The sequence below is a fragment of the Centrocercus urophasianus genome, unplaced genomic scaffold (assembly GCF_019232065.1).
Source record: "Centrocercus urophasianus isolate 14NV4802_14NV808 unplaced genomic scaffold, USGS_Curo_1.0 seq_73, whole genome shotgun sequence".
Lineage (NCBI taxonomy): Eukaryota > Metazoa > Chordata > Aves > Galliformes > Phasianidae > Centrocercus > Centrocercus urophasianus.
The window spans coordinates 10,648,560-10,669,899 of NW_024885344.1; the positions used below are offsets into that span (position 1 = coordinate 10,648,560).

General features: G+C 43.9%; 2 protein-coding genes across 7 annotated transcripts in view; one reads left to right on the forward strand and one right to left on the reverse strand.

Moving 5' to 3' along the window:
- Nucleotides 1–210: 210 nt before the first annotated feature.
- RAD52 (RAD52 homolog, DNA repair protein) lies at nt 211–14,102 on the reverse strand. Of its 2 annotated transcripts, none has more exons than XM_042837795.1 (12): nt 14,080–14,102; nt 10,594–10,682; nt 8,272–8,373; nt 7,673–7,766; nt 6,335–6,402; nt 5,973–6,091; nt 5,812–5,887; nt 3,356–3,552; nt 3,040–3,176; nt 2,368–2,448; nt 1,587–1,832; nt 211–1,025 (listed from the first exon to the last, which is right to left on the reverse strand). In XM_042837795.1, exons 2-12 carry the CDS (start codon nt 10,678–10,680, stop codon nt 967–969), a joined length of 1,266 nt encoding a protein of 421 aa, XP_042693729.1. In that variant the 5' UTR covers nt 10,681–10,682; nt 14,080–14,102; the 3' UTR covers nt 211–966. The 2 variants fall into 2 exon arrangements, with proteins under 2 accessions (XP_042693729.1, XP_042693728.1); XM_042837794.1 differs by having other exon boundaries at nt 211–1,028.
- Nucleotides 14,103–14,269: 167 nt separating this feature from the next.
- The window catches only part of ERC1 (ELKS/RAB6-interacting/CAST family member 1), a 288,936-nt gene continuing 281,865 nt past the window's right edge, over nt 14,270–21,340 (forward strand). For 4 of the 5 annotated variants that reach the window (XM_042837661.1, XM_042837663.1, XM_042837664.1 and 1 more), the window contains exon 1: nt 14,446–14,501. The gene's annotated coding sequence lies outside the window, so the exon portion shown is untranslated. Of the gene's footprint in view, nt 14,333–14,445; nt 14,502–21,340 lie in introns of those variants that run through there. The other variant, XM_042837662.1, reaches the window with a different exon arrangement.

The following is a 21,340-nucleotide window of genomic DNA, read 5'->3' on the forward strand; positions in this document are numbered from 1 at the left end:
CTTGAAAGATCTTGCTTTGACCTTATTACTAAGAGGAGCAACTGTTGTTTTGCTCTCATGTTTAAAATCCACTTGAACCTTTCTGTTTGCCCATACTAAAGCAAATGCAAAGCTGTGCATGCAGTGGCAATCTCTAGCTTTCTACTTGTACCTGCTCACAAGCTTCTCTGAGCTTGTTAAACAGTTGGAACTGAATAGGAAGAAGGCACAAATAACAAGCTTGGTTTGTCTGTCCAAATTTAGTGTTTATTCCCGTGTTAAAAAGGAGTAAAAGCTTATTTAAAAGTATAAAATTGCGGCTCTCATTCATTTCACAAAAGGTCCAAACAAGCACTTAGAGGCTGTATGCACTCCTCACTAGCAGCCCCCGCGTGTTCCTGCCCCTGTGCTGCATGGGCACAGGTGGACGTGCTGCTGCTGCTCCTGGGGATGCTGTGTGCTTGAGGGGTGAGCTGAGGCAGAGCTGTCAGGGCAATGCTCTGACCCTGCTTGTGCAGCCTCCGGGCAGGCAGCTGGGCTGCATGTGAAAGGCAGAGGCTGCCACAACTGCAAAATGCCCGAGGGAATGCAAGGCTGCATTCTGTCTGCTTTCCTGGGACCATGGCCCACCCTGCCCTCATTTTCTTGGAAAAAATTTTCTGTATGCCAAAATGCAACGCTGAGCAGGAAAGAAGCTATGGTGCCTCATTTGAAGGTTTACTTACGCTACAATTTTCAGGCAAATTATTTGTAAAACAGCCACGAGTTGTGCAGGAGCACAAATGATGATGTGTTTATAGAAAAAAAAAATCTGGGCTATGTAATAAACCCAAAGCACATGAAGTTCTTGCTGGCTGTGTCTCTCTGGCTATTCTGTGTTGCTTCAGGACAATCTATTAATAGATGAAGCTTCCTCACATACTTTGAGCAGCCAACTGCAGTCTTATGATGTAATCCAGCATTTAGGTAATGATGCCACCAGGTGTCCTATGTAGGTTCTAGCCTCCGCTTCTTCCAGCTCTGGCTTCTCCTGTGAGGGCTCTGCTCTGCTGAACAGGGAGAGAGTGAGAAAGGGAAGTTTCTTAAAGCTTTTCTTTGAAAGGGTTGATAGCAGCAGGACAAGGGGAAATGGTTTTAAGTTGAAGGAGGAAAGATTTAGGTTGGATGTCAGGGGGAAGTTCTTTACAGAGACAGTGGTGAGGTGCTGGAACAGGCTGCCCAGAGAGGCTGTGGATGCCCCGTCCCTGGAGGTGTTCAAGGCCAGGTTGGATGGGGCCCTGGGCAGCCTGGTCTGGTATGAAATGTGGAGGTTGGTGGCCCTGCATGTGGCAGTAGGGCTGGAATCCTTGTAGTAGGGTTTGTGATCCTTGAGGTCCCTCCCAACCCGCACCATTCTGTGATTTGCTTCTAAAAGTACTCATTGATTTACTCTTTAGCTCTTCCCTGAGAAGACAGTTGGATGAAAAGAGTCCTAGCCTGCTATCACAGCACTCCACACAAAAGAGGGATGCCTCTCCCATTCCAGATTAGTAATGACAGCAAAGCTTTCAAAGCTAAAAGCTTGTTGTTGGGACAGAAAGAACTCAGTCATTTATCACAGCACCTACCTGGTGTGTGTTGGTTGGCACCGTGGCTGCTGCCCATGAGAGCAGCAGATGGCTGCAACTGTGCAAACCTCACGGAAGGTTTGTGAGAATGCATTCTCTGGGGCGTTCTGTTACGAGTTGTCATCTGGTGGCATCCGCGGGGCGTCTCGGGGGGTTGGTGTGCTGCTGGTGGGCCTGCTGCTTTGTGACACATCAACTTGTTAAGGTCAGTGGTCTCCAAGGAAATGTCCCAAAGTTCAAGATCATCTAGAATGAATGAAAAGATGATGAAACCAAAGACGACGGTGCTACAGGAACAAGAGTGACTCCAGACCAGCCCGCCCTTTTCCTATAGTGGTGGCCACTATACAAGTTAAACTGTAAGGTATCTTTTATGTCAGTGCACCAGCAGAAAACAGCACTATGCCCTGTGCTCTGAACTTCAGTAAGGTTCACGTGCTGTGCTGTGTGACACAAACAGCCGTAGCTGTGTTAAGAAAAGGCACTTCCCCCCCTTCCATGTTCTGTTTTTGTGAAACGTCACCAGAAGAGAAGAGATTGCCAAATATGTCTAACAGTGCTCTACTGCAAGGCATGGTGTAAAACTTCTCATACTGATGGACATCTCGTCTCTTGCACATTTTAATACTGTTTTCCTGCCATTCAAGCAAGGTTAGTACAGCTAAGGTCAGACTCCCGCTTCTTTTACTCCAAGCTCTTCACATCTTTTACCCTTACACGTTGAAGAATTAATCCAAATAGCAATAATTTAACATGCTTCTATTCATTATTCTTGGCTGACCTGCAAAGAACTCTTCTTCAATTGCCAGTTGCTGTTGTACTGCTGCCGGACTGCTGTGTTTTACGGGAGGATTGGCTGTTGCTGGACAGAGGTAACACAAGAAGAGATTAAAGTCTGAAATACAGAAGAACTCTTCTGTTTCTCCTTAGCAGACAGACTACGAGTCTGAAGTGATTGTACCCAGGTACCCTCTTTTCCCACAGCTGCTTGGATTTTGGAAGCGGTATATAGAATAGTATGGATGCTGCTGCTGACTAGCAATTGCAATACTATAAACTCTTTTACCCCACCCCCAAGTTCCCACTTACCACACATCTGTCCAGACTTCCCATGAGTGAAAAGTAACCTACCAGCAGCGAATGCAACGTCCGTTTGCCTGCCGCCACCTCAGTGAAGGGCTGCAGCCTCAGCTCTGACGCAGAAAGGTAACAATACAGATGGCAGTGGCTCTGCTGCACAAAGCTTTAGTGTAGCTGGACAGTTGCAGATTTAATGGTGTGGTTTTAGAGCCGCTTTAAGAACATTGGGATAGAAGTATGAGGATCTTCCTTTGTTTGGTCTCAAAGGAGTGCGATAGCACAGCATAAAACAGATCAGGCTCCCGTACTGAGAGTAACACTTGTCTGCCAGAGGCTATCATTCAAACTGTCAGCTTCTAATGCCCCAACTCACCCTGTTTGCTGCTGGGAGTAACTTCTGTGACCTGACGTCTCTTCTCCATCTGTTCCCGGAACTGTTGCTGTAGCTGCTTTTGTCGCAGTTTCCGCTGGTACGTGGCATCGCACTCAGCAGCTGGGGAATCTGTGTTTCTGCCTCACCCCCAGGTAAAGAGAAAGTTAAAACAGGAGTTCAGCAACTGTATTTTATGAAGAAACATTCATGCTGTAATATAATAACTGCAAGAAGAATCCTCTAAATTAGTATTGCATGGCATCTTCCAATTTGGACTGTCCACCTGCTTCAAAGGGGACAGCAACTTCTAACATACCCGGAACTGCTTGGCTTCTTCTGATCTTCTGTCTCTCCAGAAGCCTCTGTGTGACTGGGCTTACAAGTTGGTGCCATTTCATACTGTTGTCTCCATCCTGGGTTCTGCCTTTCCAAACAGCCATCATACCTTGCTTTCTCTATTTCGGGCTCATAGTCCTGTCTTTTAGTTTTCACCAGATCTAACTCGGGGGGCACCTAGTAAAGGAAAAAAGAAAACACCTTCAGAAATTTCCTTCACAAAATAAATATGCACAGCACTTTTCTGCATGGTACTGTTAGAAAATCTCGTTTATTTCCCTGAGGTAGAGAAGTTTAGAAACTAAAATGCAGTTTAATTTATCTAGTTTATTGCTTTGTGCCAGTTCAGTAGTTGAGTTCTTTAGGGAAGATATCCTGTGTTCTGTGATTTTACTGTCTGTGAGGCAGTGGGTGACCTTGGCAAAGCAGAGATCTCTGTCATCTTCACTTGGTGAGGTGTCCCTTCGGATCGTTAGCTAGCCAAAGAGAGAGCTCCATGCTGACTAGTGGAGTTGAGTAAATCCTGGTACGACAAAGGCAACTTTCCTGTGGAACAACGTGGATCAGCGGATGTGAAAGGCTGACTTTTTCCTCAGTGCGCACGGTAGGTTACAGCCTAGCAGCCTACTGCCCCCAGCTGGCTCACATCAGGAGCTAACAAGATTAATGCCGACCAACAGCAGGGGCACCTTTAGTGCTACAAAGACTGCTGTGTTACATCCAAGTGTACTTTGTGATAGCTCTGAAAGAACAGGCTTACAGCACTGTTGTTACCAGTGGGACGTGCAGCACAATTTCTTGTCTCTTTCTGGACCAGAGGCCTCCAAAAGAGGCATTTCTTCACAGCGCTCGTTAACTCTGAAGGTTCACTGTTAGAACGTAGGACTTCAGAGGGAAAAGTAACTGCAGCTCTGCCTTGCATGGTGGAACCTAAAGCTAAGCCTAAAGGAGCCTGAGAAGCAAGGCAAGGAGTCACATGGCCTATTTCTTAACGTTCGGTAATGGAAAGAACCGTAGTGATGACTGGGAAAGTGTTCAAATGCACCTCAGCTGTACAGACTAACTCTTCATACATTCAAGAGCCTGCTCTCATCATACAGTTGCAAATTTCAGGTACCAACACATTTTGAAGCCAAGCAGAGGATGTTTGCAGGTCCTCTTGGTTGCTCCTCATGCAGCAAAAGAACAAAATACCATCACCTCTTTTGCTTTTCTGGGGGGGCTGGCAACAGCCATAACTTTTTTGGGTTCAATCTAAAAGCTTAGGTTCCTTTGTAATAGATGCATCTAGCATATAGCAGTGCTCTTTTGGGAAGGATCCAAGTGGCTTAATTGAAAGCTAATATCACCTTTTGAACTTTAGATCTCAGTACAAAAACACTATTATAAAATGCCTACTTACTATTATAAATAGAACAATGGACAGACCTCTGAGGGGTGAAATAGAGGCACAATGTAAACCTTGTTAGAAAGACCAGGCCAAGAATAGTATAGCTGGTGATGCGACTGGGGCTTTGTAAAGTTTGAATGCTGATTAGTAAAAGGACAAAGCAACTATCAGTGCACACACTGATATTGTTACTGTATGGATTTTGCTTGTTCTTAAGTTCTAACTACAGCAGACAGCTTTGGGATGTGATCCATCTAGTATTGTTTCCAGGACATGCTGGGCTATGCATGTTAAACTTTATTGGAAGAAGTCTTTCTCACAAAAAAGCACCTTGTTTTCTGCCAGAGCTTCTAAAATGTAGAGAATCTTCCTCTTGCTGCCCAGTATGTCCAGCCTTGGCTTCCAGCTTGAGAGTCTTCAGGACTAAATGAAATGGTCCTGATTTCACAGAATGTATAGAAAATAGCACTTAGAAAGAGCTAGTTTAAACAGTTAATCTTCCCAGTGTAGCATTTAACCTCTTATGAGCACAGATGTAACTGCACACATTGCTGGCATTGAATAAAAAGACTTGGCTTTGGGCTGTGGATGCCCCGTCCCTGGAGGTGTTCAAGGCCAGGTTGGATGGGGCCCTGGGCAGCCTGGTCTAGCATTAAACGTGGAGGTTGGTGGCCCTGCATGTGGCAGGGGGGTTGGAGATTCATGATCCTTGAGGTCCCTTCCAACTCTGGCCATTCTGTGATTCTGTGAAGACACTGAATGTCACACGGCATCTTGAGTACAACATTGTTTCTTCAGCTTTCTCACCACAGTAAACTTGCCTACTGAAAATAGTTAAACTTCAGAACATTTGTAGTAAAGTGCTGGAAGAACTCAGTAACGGACAGCTCGTGCAGTCAAACAAGCAGGCAAATGCTACAGGTCTGATAGCAGGAAATATTGGGGGCTAAGATGCATTTGTATCATTATTTACGTTCCTTTTAACACGAAGGATCAGGAACAATCAACATCTAGCAGTCCCTGCTCTGAAACACCACATACTGTACCTGACGTGGAAGCTTATTAACTGCTTGTAGGTAGTCTTTGTCTAGGATGCAGTTCCCAAGAGCATTCCCAAAGCACCTGAGAAACAAGAAGACTCGTTGTGACTGAAAATAACAGCTCCCAAATCACTTCTGAGAATCTGCAAGTACTGATCTTCACTTACTTGAGTGCCCTCTTCAGTCCATCTGTTACTGCCTCCTTTCTTGCCTTTTCTAAGGACAAGGCCTTGGACTTCAAGCCTTCACTGACTCCGTAGCCCACATCTTCATGGTATGAGCCATCCTGCAGTAAGATTTTAAAAGCATTAAGTATAAGGGAAATTCTGCACGTAAAGCATCCATTGCTAGACACTGTGCTTTCCTAAGCCTGTTTACTCACCCTTAGCTGGATGTCAGTGTTTTAGACTCCACTATTTCTCTGGTGTAGTGCATTACTCCTGAAAACTACAGTCTGACCTGTGTATTTTCATCCCCAGCTTTAAGTAATTGCTCAGCTACAGACAGAGCAAACAAAAAACCCACTTACCTTAAGCTGGACTCTCACGAATGCACAGACCCCCACATAGAACCTGCCGTTGTTGAGATCAACAAAGTCTGAGGGGAAAAAAAAGTAGCATACTAAATAACACAAAAGACTTCCACAATGTAGATCTCAGTTCTCTTCCTTTGGATATTCATAAACCTGTAGTGTAGTTGCTGAGTGGGCCCAAGACATTGTCACTGTATTTTCTACAATGTGGAGCATGACTTATAAAATAATACTTGCCATCCAAGAATGATAACTTGTAGATATGCTCTGGGGATGCTCTATTTTCTGGCTATCAGTGTGTTGGTCTGCCAAACACTTGTGCTCTGGTATCATGTGTATAAAGATATATTAAATATATGTTTACATCTGTTTTTTTCTTTTATATGAAAGAAATTAGAGTTGTAAACATGACTCCTCATTCAAATACATATCTTAGATGTTCAAAGAGTAACAGCTCTTTCTCAGCTGGAAGTAAAGATTTGAAGTACCAGTTTATAGAAACAACAATGGAAAAGAACCTTAACTGTCTATAAAAGCAACTTATTTCCTATTATCTATTAGAAGCTTCTCATCTGGGAAATGTTGCTCAAGGCTTTATCCATGACTCTCAGTTCAGAACCTCTAAACAACCATTGGCAGTATTACAAGTCTGATAGAATCACAGAATGGCTTGGGTTCGAAGGGACCTCAAGGATCACGAATCTCCATCCCCCCTGCCACATGCAGGGCCACCAACCTCCACATTTCATACCAGACCAGGCTGCCCAGGGCCCCATCCAACCTGGCCTTGAACACCTCCAGGGACGGGGCATCCACAACCTCTCTGGGCAGCCTGTTCCAGCACCTCACCACTCTCTCTGTAAAGAACTTCCCCCTGACATCCGACCTAAATCTTTCCTCCCTCAACTTAAAACCATTTCCCCTTGTCCTGCTGTTATCTACCCTTTCAAAGAGTTGATTCCCCTCCTGTTTGTAGGCTCCCTTCAGGTACTGAAAGGCTGCAATGAGGTCACCCTGCAGCCTTCTCTTCTCCAGGCTGAACAAGACCAGGTTTCTCAGCCTGACACATAGCTGACATGAAATGCTTTGTAGTTCAAGAAACTGTACAATGGTGTCCAAAAGTTCCATCCTCATCTGGTCCACTTGTTCAATAGTTTTGTAAAGCTGCCAGATGTGTAATCCTTTTTCAACCCAGGATTTAAAAAAAAGCAGTATAATAATCCTCTGTCTCTGAACTGCTCTGAACTTTTTACAGGATTATTTGAGAAATTTTTCCTTCAAGTCATCATAGTGAAAAATGTGGACAGACTTTTTTTATGCCAATCTGATACTTACCAACATTCTGTTGAGTGACTGAATGAGCCCAGCCATTGAAGCCAAACATCTCATTGGCCAGACTGATTACCTTGTGACCCTCAATGTAACAGACCTGAAAACAGAAACATACGTGTATATACACACACACTCTTGATTTTAAAGAAAGATTACATAGATCATCTTACTCTGAGGAAACCTGCCTAAATTCAAGATAATTGAATGATGATGCTGATTTAGGTTCACCATCTTCTGGCAAGTGTGATGGAGAGAACTGAACAAATATGCCAGAATTAAGGGGAGCAGAGCTAGCAGGCACTAAAGAAGAAAATTGCAGCTTGTGTCACATAATTATTCATATACTTCAGTTCTAGAAAAAAAAGAAAAACATCTCAATGTTCCACAAGGAGGATGAAGCACTGAAAAGTTAAGTGGCTTTAAGAATAAGAATGTAAGGTTTCTGTGGCTAAGGCCAGAATACATGCTAGTCTAGTTTTCCTTTCACCTTTGCTGATTACACTTCAGTGGGAAATTTTCTAAACTAAGGATTGTTATTATTTTAATAATAATTCTCCTGGAAAAAAAATGCAAGTTGAACATCTATGGATGTTTATTCATACCTTTTGTCCTCCGCCAGCTTGCCGACTGCTGATATATTCTGGACCCAGTTTCTGACGAAGAGCGTGCTGGATGGCTTGATATTCATTTGCTGTAAATTGATACTTGATGGAAACAAAGTAAGACAAAGGTTCTCATTCTCTCCATATTAGCCATCCCTCTTCTCCTAGTATTACTTCATAAGCCCATTTTCCCTGTCCTTTCAAGAGATACGTGGTCCACTTTTAGAATCAGGATGTAACCACTGAAGAGAGACCCTGGGGCACGTGTACACATTTGTGCACTATATTGTTTTTTTCCATTCTCTTGAGATCATATACAGATCATCTTGAGTGCAATAACACGGCATGTGCACGACAACCAGGCTATCAGGCCCAGCAAGCCTGAGTTTGTGAGAGGCTGCCTGACCAACCTCATCTCCTTCTATGAACAAGCGACCCACTTGGTGGATGAGGGAAAGGCTGTTGACATAGTCAAGCTAGACTTCAGCAAAGCCTTGGACAAGGTCTCCCATTGCATTCTCCTGGAGAAGGTGGCAGTCCGTGCCTTGGACAGGTACAATTTTGCTGGATAAAAAAACTGACTGAACGGTCAGGGTCAGAGAGTTGTGGTGAATGGAGTTAAATCCAGCTGATGACTGGTTCATCCTGTTTAATATCTTTATTGATGAGTTGGATGAGAGAACTGAGTATATCCTCAGTAAGTATGCAGATGACACCAAGTTAGGGAGAAGTGTCTGAGGGTAGGAAAGCCCTACAGAGGGATCTGGGCAGGTTGGATCAATGGGCTGAGGCCAACTGTGTGCACTTTGGTCACAGCAACTCCATGCAGTGCTACACGCTTGGGGCAGAGTGGCTGGAAAGCTGCATGGAGGAAAAGGATCTGGGGTGTTGGTTGGCTCTCAGCTGAACCATAAAGGTCAGGAGCACCCTGGCTTTCATCAGAAATAGTGCAGCCATCAGGAGCAGGAAAGTAAGTGATCATCCCTCTGTACTCAGCACTGGTGAGGCCGCACCTTGAGTGCTATGTTCAGTTTTGGACCCCTTCCTATAGGAACACTGAGACCCTGGAGGATGTCCAGACAAGGGTGAAAAGCTGGTGAAGGGTCTGGAGCATAAGTCTTATGGGGAGAGGCTGAAGAAACTGGGATTATTCAGTCTCAAGAAGAGGAGGGTCAGGGGAGGTCGTGGCAAGGTGAGCGTCAGCCTCTTCTCCCAGGTAATTAGCAATAGGATGAGAGGGGACAGGAGAGGTTCAGTTTGGATATTAGGAAGAAAAGAATTTCTTCTCAGAAAGAGTGGTGATGCATCGGCAATAGCTGCCCAGGGAAGTGGCACAGTAACCATCCCTGGAGGTGTTTAAGGAAAGGGCAGATGTAGTACTTAGGGACATGGTTTAGTGGGAGACGGTGGTGATGGATCAGTGGTTGGACTAGATAATCATAGAGGTCTTTTCCAACCATCACGATTCTACCAATCATTAACCTCTAGCAAATGTTTTCCATTTCTCATAACCATCACTTACATTAAAAGAAGTTAAATGAAGCAGGTCTCTTAGTGGATCCTAGGGAAATCTTAACGCAATCATAAACCCTAGTCAAAGTTACCAGGAATACACAGACACATTTATATCTTATCTCTCAAAACTAAAATATAATATTTCACTAGAAAAGTCTTCATAAACTCAAACAAAACCAAAGTTTAATGTTATTCTACCACCACGTCCCATCAGGACAACAGCTTGGGTGATCAATCAAATTAGAAAATTATTGAGACGTGTTCAGCATATTCCCCTACTGCAAGGAAGGTCCTTTGGATACCAGCATCACGGGTATCATTAGGAAGCCCAGCATTGTAACTCATGCTGCATAACTTAGTAGAAATACAATTTACAATCTGCAAAGGTTAGAAAGGCCTAACAGCATTCTTGGGGATTTACATGTTAGAGGATTCAAGCACTAAAAAGCTTGTGTTGTTATATGCTGTTATGTGTGGACAGAATAGGAGTTCACCGACTGTATCTTCATGTTCCAGCACTGCCAAATCTCTCACATTCACCTGTGGTTGTATTTAGGCTTAAAGGAAGGGCTTTCTTTTTCTGATACTAGAAGCAAGTCTGTAATAAAAGACATAAGGAAAAGGGGAGCATACACACACCATGGCCATCATAGAGGAAAACAGAATGTAAGTTTAGGTGCAGAATAGTTAGTGTAGTGGAAATGACTCTAGCCTAACTGTATCCAACTTCAAAATGAGAAAATATGCAGAGCAGATTTCTAGTAGTGCAAGAATGGAACTTCTATTTCTCAGGCAAAGGGAACTGACCTGCCCAAAGCAAGCAGCTGAACTGCTGGTGCTGGTACTGCTGCAGCTGACATGGCTTTCGCTGTCCTTCCCTTGCCTTGCAGGCATCCCTAAAGACAAAAGAAAATACAATTATTGAAAATAAGAGTCAACTCTCCATACGAAAACACATCAGAAAAGTCCACTGCACGCTAAGTATAGCAATGTACTGCAACATATTGGACAGTACAGTAATACCAATCATATTTTAGTGCATACTTCTGTGAAACTGCTGCAGGACCAGGTGGAAATTTGTTTTCTGATGCTGTTTCATAGCAGTTAAAATTCTTCTTAAAAACCTACTGTGTAGTAGACAGAAATAGACAGAAATGACTAGCTGCATCCTAAAGGCAGAGGCACTGTTGTGCTCTTGTGTAAGATCAGAGCCTAGAACAACAAAAAAATGTTGTGAGTTTTTATTCTAAATATTAAGCAGGAAAAAATGATGTATTTTTATTCCTTTTAGTTGAACATGAATGCATTGTACCATTTTAGGTAAGAAAAAAAAAACACCTCAATTGTTCAGATTCCCCAGCACTGTCTTCCTACATTACCTTCCAAATCCATTAACACTTTGATAAAAAGCAGAAGGAGATTTCTAAAGTTGTACTTGTCTATAACCCGACTTGTCCATCTTCATTTTAGGTTACTGACTGTAATCATCGACTGCCTTGAGTTATGATGGCATCACACAAACCACGCAGAGCTGGAAAACATACAGAACCTCCAACAACGTGAAGAAGTTGTGCCAATAATTCAGTAGATGGCAGCCTTTTCCAAGCCAGTACCCAACAAGCACCCGATGGTAACCGTGCTACCACTCTGCTGTGCTGCTACAGAAATGGTTGTCCTGTTGAGTGCCTGCATGACAGGAGCACAAGGGAGCCACAGCAACACTTCTACAGAAGTCCACAGAGGCAATCTTTTACTGTATTTGCACAAATACTGAGTGCAAGTGGTTTTAGCCCATCAGTCTGTAAGTCTTCTGTACGCAGCACAAAGGAAGTCAACGCGCAATGTATGTCAGTGAGACAGCTGGGGATATTAGAACAGATACAAAAGGTTTAAAATCCTCCAGACAGTGATATGTGATAGCCAGTAGGAGCCTGGCTAGTATTACTTCTTGCTCCTGTACTTCATGTTCAGATTTTTTGAAAGAAGTTGTTTTTCTAGTCTCTAAATAAGGAAGTATTACTAAGGACTCGCTAAACACATCTCAGAAAAGGGATACCAGCTGTACCTTTGGCAAGTACAAACACTGATAATTATGTCAGGTGTAGCTAGAATTCTCTTTTTGTTGGCAATCATTATTTACCTTCTGTCCAGAAGCTGTATAATTGCACAGATCTTGTACAATTGAAAGTGTTTCAATCAGAAGTTAAATGCAATTTATGGTAAATACATTTGGATTCAGAAGAGAACATGTAGAAGTTAATATTACTAGGAGATGCACACACGGTTTAAGAAAGTTACTGCCCTTTTTGAGCAAAGTGTTCACACTTGGAGAGAAATAAAAAAATAGTATCTGTGGTGAGTGGTGGAGCGAAACAAAGTTTGAAGAATACTATATGTATATTTTCACTCTATGCAGATTAAATCAGATCTTAATCAGTATAAAGCCCTTGAAGGGAAAAGGCAATATAAGAAATGTGTGCATTTGCCCTGAGAGCAGTAGGCCAAGAATCTACACACACAGCAGGTGGGTGGCATTCAGAAGGAAAACTGCTTTAAATGAAACCACTATTAAGTCTTTAAAGCTTTTACAAGGTATGCACTACTGTCAGCCTACATTCTATACAGAGATACACCTTGAATGAAACTGATTGAAGTATGGGTGTCGATCTGAACAAGAATGAGGAAGTGCAGAATTCTGCTAAAAACAGCATCACATCATATGGTTTTAATCTAATGGAGAGATTTCAATAGAATCTTGCTATTAGAAAATTCTAGTAAGGGACAGATAACATATGTCCATAGCCTGTATTTAAGTTATCATTTATTCTACAGCTTGTGTGAATGAGATGGATGATGCTAGTTCCAGGCCTTGCTTGCACCAACAGTTTGCTTCAGCCGCGATCTTATTTAAACCAAACGTTCTAACAGGGCAATGTGATTTTTTTCATCAATTTGTTGAAATGCAGTGAGGCTCTATGTCCCCAAGCAGCTTTCACAGCAAGATGTTCCAGAGGGCTGGAGCACCTCTCCTATGAAGAAAGGTTGAGGGAACTGGGCTTGGAGAAGAGAAGGCCCTGGGGAGACCTCATTGTGGCATTCCAGTACTTGAAGGGAGCATATAAACAGGAAGGGGGTATGTCTGTTTATAAAGGTGGGTAGTGATAAGACAAGGGGGAATGGTTTTAAACTGAGACAGGGGAGATTTAGGTTAGATAATAGGAGGCAGTTTTTCACACAGAAGGTGGTGACACACTGGAACAGGTTGCCCAAGGAGGCTGTGGATGCCCCATCCCTGGAGGCATTCAAGGCCAGGCTGGATGTGGCTGTGGTCAGCCTGGTCTGGTGATTGGTGACCCTGCACACAGCAGGGGGTTGAAACTGGATGATCGTTGTGGTCCTTTTCAACCCAGGCCTTTCTGTGATTCTATGAACTTCAATTTCAAGATCAGTAAAGCAGGAGTCCTGAAGTTAATTCTGCAAATGGAATTCTAAATCTCCTTTAACACAGAGCCAGGAGTTTGGGAAGGCAAGGCTTCCACTCCTCAGCAGAATGCTGGTTCCTTACTCACTCTCTTAACGCATCTCAAACGTTCACCCTGGGATAGATAATAATCATCAGCTATTGGCTAGAGAAGTGCCAAAGGACAGTGCTAGGACACTGCTGGACACATAAATTAGCACTAAAAATGCCTTACTCTCAAATTATCTTCAAATGCTAAAAGTTCAAGTTCAAATATTTTAGTTCTGTATAGAGCATGGTAAAAGCAGTTTACCATCGGACAACTAGGAATCACCATTTACTACATTTGTGACCGTGATCATTCTTTATTAATTATCATTTACACGGAATTATTGTCATTGTAACCAGTAGTGTTCTCAGAAGGTTTCTCTGGGCAGCCTGTGCCAGGCCTGCACTGCCTGATTGACCAAGCACAACAAATGATGCTACCTAGGTAACTTAAGGTTCGTATCACCCTAACACGAAAAAAAAATACAAATAGTGAACTCGAAATGCATATATATGCTTTTGTGGAGCATTCTCTCGTCTAGGGACGCTAAACTGTTTCATAAGCCGAATAATTTGCTTTGCAAAAATTGCTTTATCCGGCGCGGAGATGGAGCGAACACCCTGACAGCCTAATGGTCTGCATGGTGAAAAGCGACAATATCATTCCCCGCGTTTTGACTCGTGCAGATACCCGGCCGGGGTCGCTGAGGGGACAGCCCGTTGCCCGCTCCCGCCAACGGCCGCCCCGCGAGCGGCCCCGCCGGAAACGGCTGAGGACGCCGTACCTGGGTCAGGCCGGGCCGCGCGCCTCCCGCCGCCGCCGCCGCCGCCGTTCGCAGCTCCCGCGCGTGCAGGAGGGGCGACGGGGGCGGGCACCGCTACGGCGAGAGAGAGGGGACAAACTTCCGGCGGGCGGACGCGGAGGGGAGGGCAAGGGAGGCCGACTGGGGGAGGCGGGGCGCCGCTCGGCCGCGAGGGGACGGCGGGGTGGGAGGGAGAGGCGGAGGCGACCGAGCTCGCCGCGGCGTTGACGGGCAGGTGAGGGGCCCCGCCGGGCGCGGGGGGCCGCGGGAGGGGGCAGCGCCGCTCGCCGGCCGCTGGGGGGAGCCAGGCGCGGGGCGGGGCCTGCGGGAGCCGGTAGCTGCGGGCGGCCGCCGGGCTGGGCAGGGGCTGCGGTGGGGCCTGGTGGCCGGCGGGCGCCGCTCAGGTGGGTCCGGTTTCCTCCCGGGAGGCTGCGGGGCCTCGGGACCGGGAGGAGAGCTGGGGAGGAGGCTGAGGGGTGCAGGGCCTCGCCGCTCCGCGGGCCTCGAGCGCACTGTCACCGCCCGGGGCTATGCTGGGTTGGGCTGGGCTGGGCTGGGCTGTGCTGTGCTGTGCTGGGCGGCGGCAACCCCGGGCCCGGCTGCCCCCGCTGCCCGGCCCGGCCGGAGGTACGGGGCGAGTCCCGCCGTGCGGCGGCACTCAGGGAGGAGGTTGGTTCTGGGGCGGCCGTGGGGCTTCGCTCGTCTCCCCTGCGATCGCGTTCGTCCCTCTCTACTTGGTCAGTGTGCCCTCGCTAAGCGTTCGCCTTCATTGTCTCGGTGCCATCGGCAAGGTAATGGTGCCGGCCGCCTTTCTGCCCGGAGCGAGCCGTGCTGTGATTTCCGCCCCACCTCTGGGCATGCCGCGTTCATCCCATGGAACCTACTACAGCGCGAGTGTCAGTTGACATCATGCTTTGTTTCTGCATCTGCAGCCATCCTGAAGCATGTGTCGGGAGCTGCTCTTTCCACATCTGTCTGGTTCCTGATGTGAACCCTAAACCTCAGCTATGAAGGCTCACAATGCCTTTTGCTTGGAGTGTTAGGTGCGAGTTGGAAGCCCGTGTTGTGGTTCGTGCTGATGGGGTGTGAATTGTTCTAGGTGAAACCCTGATGGAAATGGGGAGGTTTAGGAGACAGGGAAGAAGAAAGAAACGTCTGTGGAGCTAAGGGAGAAGCAGAAGCATAGAAGCTGAGAGAATAAAAGGAGATTCCTAAAAATAGAATAGGTGGGGAGAACAGCGTATGTTTTACATCTTATTGAAGCTCATTCTAGGGGGGAAGAGGGGGAGAGGCATGTAAAGGTAGGTGGGGTGATTGTTGCTGAATAATATGTTACCTCAAATCCAACAGGTTGTAACCAGAAAAAGTTGTCCAGTTTGGCTGCAAGGTTCTGATTCTGATAAGATGGCCAATCCAGCTAGGATATGTCTGAACAGTAACCTCCACCATCTGCCTGCCCTCCTTTTCTCCCAGAGAGTATTGCGTCCACAGCAGGAGGTGGTTGAACATACATCTTCTGAGTTCTGCAGCCCACAGCCTGACAGATCACTGTGAAGGTTTTGGTATTTTGTGTTTGAGACTGATAAAGTTGAGATGTGTGCCCCAATTCAGGGTCACATATGAGTCTGCACCCTTGCAGCCATATCAAACAAGATTAGAAGAGAAAAATCATCACCTTGTCCCTGCTGTTGAGAGCAGAGTTAGTAAAGCAATAATCGAATTTTATCAATAATGAGGTTTTGGGATGAAACCGCTAATTATTGAGATAGCTGTCTGGACTATATTTCAGTTCTGGAAACTGAACTTCAGTACTTCAGCACAGAACAGCAGTTCCCTGAGTTGTCAGGTTTCTGATTTCACTATGTCACCCAGAAATATAGAATTGTCTGAGTTAATCAAGCTGTAAGAGGAGCTGCAGCTAGGAACAGGTTGGGATCTGCTGGCTAAAATATGACATGAGTTTGTCATAATATTTGATATAGCTTGAACTTTTTCCACATTGTCCAGCAAACCAGTGTAGCTGTAATGAAATCATTCTACGGCTGTTAGCAGTTTCTCTTGTTTGGGTTTGTGTTATCTGGGTGATAGGAAAGCATCGTTTTTTTTGTAAGTCTGAGGTTTTTGATCCCATTGTTTTGTGAAATTCTGTTTGTGTAACTTCACACCTCTAACATTCAGTTCAGGTCCTCACCAGCAAAAAAAAGAAAAGCAAGTTTGATATTTACGTGGCCTGTACCTTGTTATTTTATTGAATTGCTAATCTAGACTGTGAAAGAAACCTTTTTTTTTCCTTTTGCTGAGTTTGCTGCATTCTCAGTTCCTGGTAGGAGTTATCTGTGTTGCTGCATGAATAGAAATGTTTCACCATGCTATTGTAATGAGTGGGAGAGTTCCTTGCTATTATTCCTAATTCTGTGCAGTGGGAGACTCTCCCAGCGTTACTTTTTCTCCCCTCACCCTTCCCCGTTGTCAAACTATTTTGAATCTGTTCTCCAAAATGCATCTCTTGCATTGTTTGCTACCTTGGCTAAGCCCTTCGAAAACTGCCAATAGGTCTACAAGGTCTGGCTTGTTTTGTCTGAGCATGGTATACCTGGAACTGTATGGATGCATGAATGCAGGCGTTGAAATAATCAGATCTAGAATTAAGAAATGTGAATGTATTCTTGACCCTTCCTAGCAACTTCACTGTGAGTGCACTCGGGTAAGGAGCATTGTTTGAAGAAAAGGGAGGTTTGCCACTTCCAGTGAAGGAGCACACTTTACATGGAGCAGTGATGTTACCTGTGGTGAGCCGAGGCTGTCTGCCTGAGCAGATTCATTAGTGTTTCTATGTACTTCTGGGGTTCTGAAGCACCTTTATTACTCTTAGGGTTGTGTACCTTACTGATTGTGCTACTGGGAAGTGGTGACGTGCTACCTGGGGGAAAGGGAGAAATGGCCTTATTTCCTACATTCCCTACACTAAGCACACAGCGTTGATGGATGGTACTCTAAAAATCAGGCTATGAGGTCTTTAGCCGCTCATTGGCAGCAAATTCATGTCTGCATGTCTTCAACCTTCTGGGTAATTTGAAGAGCAAGAGTTATTTTAATCAGAGCTATTCTGTCACTAGCAAGTTTATATGCATGTTGTGACTTCTGCTTTTTGTTTGCATCAAAGTGAAAAAAACACCAACGTGCCAAATGTTGTTGGTTTGGTTTTGTGTTTGCTTTCCATTTAGAGGCTTACAGTCAGCTCCCATTCATTGCCCAACGCAAATCCTGATGTGCCCACCAAGCCCGTGTGTGTTTCAGTGGACCAGAGGGGACCCTTGGGTCCCACCTACCTCTGCTAAACCCAAATGGTTGATGATTTGAGGATGCAATTAAGGATGATTCACAATGTATCCATGTGCCTGCCACCTTGTAACAGTGCTGCTGGAGGAAGGCTTAGAGTTCTACCAGAGAATTGGTGCTTCATCGCTGTCCAACGATTGGGCTGAGCTTGTGAAACCATGAAGTGTGGTGTCCAGATGGTCTTAAGAAATATGTGCTCCACTCTTCCATGGAAACCAAAACATTTCTAGTGGTGCACAGCAACCCAACAAAGGGGAAGAACTTGCTCATGCACCCAAATTTATTGACAGATAAATTCTTAGCGTGTTGTAGTCTGGAAAATGAGATGGCCTTTAGAAATGTTAATAGCACCTTACATTCCCTTTCTAGCTGAGGCTAAACACTGGAACTTTAGGAAAACACCCTTATAAGCAAGTGGTGTGAATAAAGGCTTGGCAAAATATACTCATCTTTGTAAAAATAGTGAGCTTTTTTCCTTTTTGTGCTCTCAGTTTTTAGAAAGAATGATAGAAAGGAACGAAGCTGTGCTGGTGAAAGTATACCTATTATGCCTTCGTTATTTCCAATAATTATTGGAATTATAAGAAATAAAACCCGATGTCAGCTGAAACCTCTTTTGCATAGAAGCTGCTGTGGAGTAGAGTGTGTTTTGTCATCCTAGTCCTGTCCTAGTCCTACTTGGGGAGCAAGTAGATCTCATGAAAGGAATTTTATGCTTGAGAGAGGCATAAGTATCCTAGGAAGCTGGTGAGTAGTTGTGATTTAGGTTTAATCTGTTGTATCTTCTAAGAATGCAGGAGAAGAATGGGAAACAGAGCGATATCTAAAAAGGACAGACAATCAAAATACTTCCATGTTGTGTGGTGTTTTAAAGTGCATGCATACCACTTATGCTGACTTTCCAAATTTGGAAAGCCTGGAACAGGAGTGTCAATTTATGTTTAGAAATAAAACCCTTCTTTAATAAATGACTGTTAAGATTTTCCTTAGAATGCCAGGGTCAGAGTTCAGGGATGCCTGCTTTTTATAAGACGCAGCTTTCAAAATGTCAGATCCACATTCTAAGTCACTTTTGAGGGTCCCAAGAAGACTTTTTTCAGGACTTTTTTTCTTTGTTTCAGGAAGACTTCTCTATTTACAGAGAGGTGGGAGATAAAAACATCCATTTATATCTTCTTATATCCATTGAGACAGAGCAAGGGCAGTGTTACCTTCAGTCAACTTGACAGATATTCAAGACGGTAAACATAAATAAATAAAAAAAGGCATGGACATAAACAGATGTTGGTGCTTTGACATCCACTATCTAGGAATGAGAGTCAACTATAACAACAACAGTTAATTTTTTCATCTTCTTTCTGTCTTAGTTTCATTAATTGCTTTTGCTTTCTTGCTATTCAGGCCATGAGGATAAAGATTATTTAATATGGATAAACAAGTCTGAATTCCATGGGTTCACTGCTGTGTATTTAGCACTGAGTGGCTTGCAAACAATTTCCAAGATAAACTTTCTTCTGCCCTTTTTCTGTGTAGTAGTCACTAATTTGCCTTGAAAACTGGTGAGCTTTTTAACCTCCCATAGCTGAAAGTCAAATCTAACAGTTAGATAAGACTAATACCTTCCAAGCCTGCAAGTCAAATAAGATGACAGATGCTCCACATTCTTTATAAAAAGTCATTTCAACCCTGGCATTTGTACAAGGAAGTCCAGGTCCCTCTGCGTAAGTCAGTCGTGATTAACTATTAGGGTATGAATTATGAAAAATGAATACCTTTGTAAATGAAGTTCAATGTTTCTGCTACACTGCAGTATCAGATGAAGATTGCTCTTGTAAAGGCTGACTTTGTTGCTGTTGTAGAGCTGATATTCAAAGCTCTTCTAATGCAAACATGGATCGGTGCTACCGGGCAGTTCATTTTTCTGGGAACTGAGTAAGTTGGGTTTCTTTGCCTACTTCATGCTTCATTCTGATGTATCAGGGCAGTGATGCTCTTGAAGAAGCTAGCTCTGTAAATGCTTGTGTCCCTCAGCTTGTGTCAGTCCTGAACAGAAACTGCAGCCGAGAAGTTTAGAGCAAGTGTTACGTACTGAAAGCTGCAAAGGTTATCCCTGGATTCTTTCTGTTCTAGCAAATATAAGCAAGGATATTCTTGTATTTCTGCTATGTGTTTTTCTGTATTTCTATAATTACTGTGGTATGACCGTTTTTCCTGGAGTTTGGAGAGGGGGAGGAGGGAGTATGAAAGGCTTTATATGAATGTATATAAACATAAAAAAGATCTTCTGGAGGTTAGCAAATTTTCATGTAAAAGATGCTTCCGTATTCTGATAGATATAGCCAGGAATTTCTGCTTTGTGATCCATTGGATCATTGAGTTCCAACCCCCCTGCCACAGGCAGGGCCACCAACCTCCAGTTGTGGTACTAGACCAATTTGCCTGGGACCCTATAGAACCTGATCTTGAACACGTGCATGGATGGGGCATGCACGGCCTCTCTGGGCAATACTACATTCACCATACTACATTCAAATGTTTACTGTCAGACTGCAAATGTTTTTCCACAGTTTGTGGGATTTGTCTCCTTCATGATGGCATTTTCAATTAATACTAAAGTACTAAAGATTGTGTATCTTTTTTGGCAAAGCTGCTGAGACAATCTCTAGATGCATGGATGGAGTTTTTAGCTTGCCTGCTGATTTTTTTTAAGATAGATTTTAGCTGGGTTACAGATATGATGCTCTTTGGAAGTTTTTGTTTTCTCAGTGAGTAAAAGAGTTTTCTTTCACAGATGTGAAAGTATGCCTCATACATTGAGGAAAAATTGTTTAGCACTGACCTCAGCAGTTTATTACTAATGTTTTAAACATCCACAGTTCATAATTTTTCTTCCTAATCGTACCTAAGGCTTCTTGTATTGACTGAGAGGACCAAAGTTTTTTAAAACCAATAGAGGAATTTGCAAAGCCAGAATGGTCAGTGCATTCAAGTCACAGTTTGCCACTGTTCCCTGTGGTTTCAACTGTCCCGTAAGGTAAAGAGATGGTTTAGCTGTGAATAAATTTAGAATCATAGCAGAGGAAAGGAGAAAAAAAAAAAAAAAAAAAAAAGTGTTATTTTGGACTTTGTGAAGATAAGAAGCTGCACTTCTGAGACTGCTAGCAAAAATGTTAGTGTGGCTCTGAATATTGAAGAACTCTAGCTTTTCTGCTTATGCTGCTATGGAAAGAAGTCTTCCGTGTAATTCTGCTCACGTTACTGGAAGGAAGTTAGAACTTTCTTCTTGCTGATTGGAAATGAGAGGAGGCATTTCTGTCACTTGTTTGACTTTGCTTGTTTGACATCCTCCAGGATGAAAGATGTTTTTCCTAGAATGAATTGTCTTAATATCTGCTTCTGCTGCTGGATTCCTAACAGCGCTAAAATGAAATGGTCGGTGATGAATACTGCTGGAAAAAAATCCTGAAGGAGCAGTTAAAATGATTTATCTTCCCATGTGACTTTTTCTCTTGAACTGTGACAGACTTCTGTGTCGGTGAAAATACTAAAACTGGCTGCATGATTGGGAAGGTGTAGTATTTAGTTAATATTTGGAATTTGCACAATTTTCAGGCCTGTAATTAAAGTTCTCAGCTCAAGAGAAGTAGTGTGAGGTTTTCTTGTTTCCAGAGACCTTTTTGAAGGTACTATTTTTTTTTTTTTTTTTCTACTTTGAAAAGTGAGAGCCATGTGATACATGGGATTGATGTCTTCCCCCAAGTGTCACATGCCCACTCTGTGATTCCTTTCTGGAACGCTAATGATCTTCTAACTCAGTAGCTAATTCTAGCTTCAATTACTTGATTATTTTTTTCCTGAGCAGTAGAGAGGGTGGCACCTACCTGTGAAACAGAGGTGAGAGATG

Excerpts from the sequence above, each read along its gene's own strand:
- RAD52 (XM_042837794.1), bottom strand. The coding sequence starts at position 10,680 with ATGCCTGCAAGGCAAGGGAAGGACAGCGAAAGCCATGTCAGCTGCAGC. Across the intron at positions 6,092-6,334 it reads TCGTGAGAGTCCAGCTTAAG|GATGGCTCATACCATGAAGA; the intron begins GTAAGTGGGTTT and ends ATCTTACTGCAG. Across the intron at positions 1,833-2,367 it reads TGAAGAAGAGTTCTTTGCAG|ATGATCTTGAACTTTGGGAC; the intron begins GTCAGCCAAGAA and ends CATTCATTCTAG.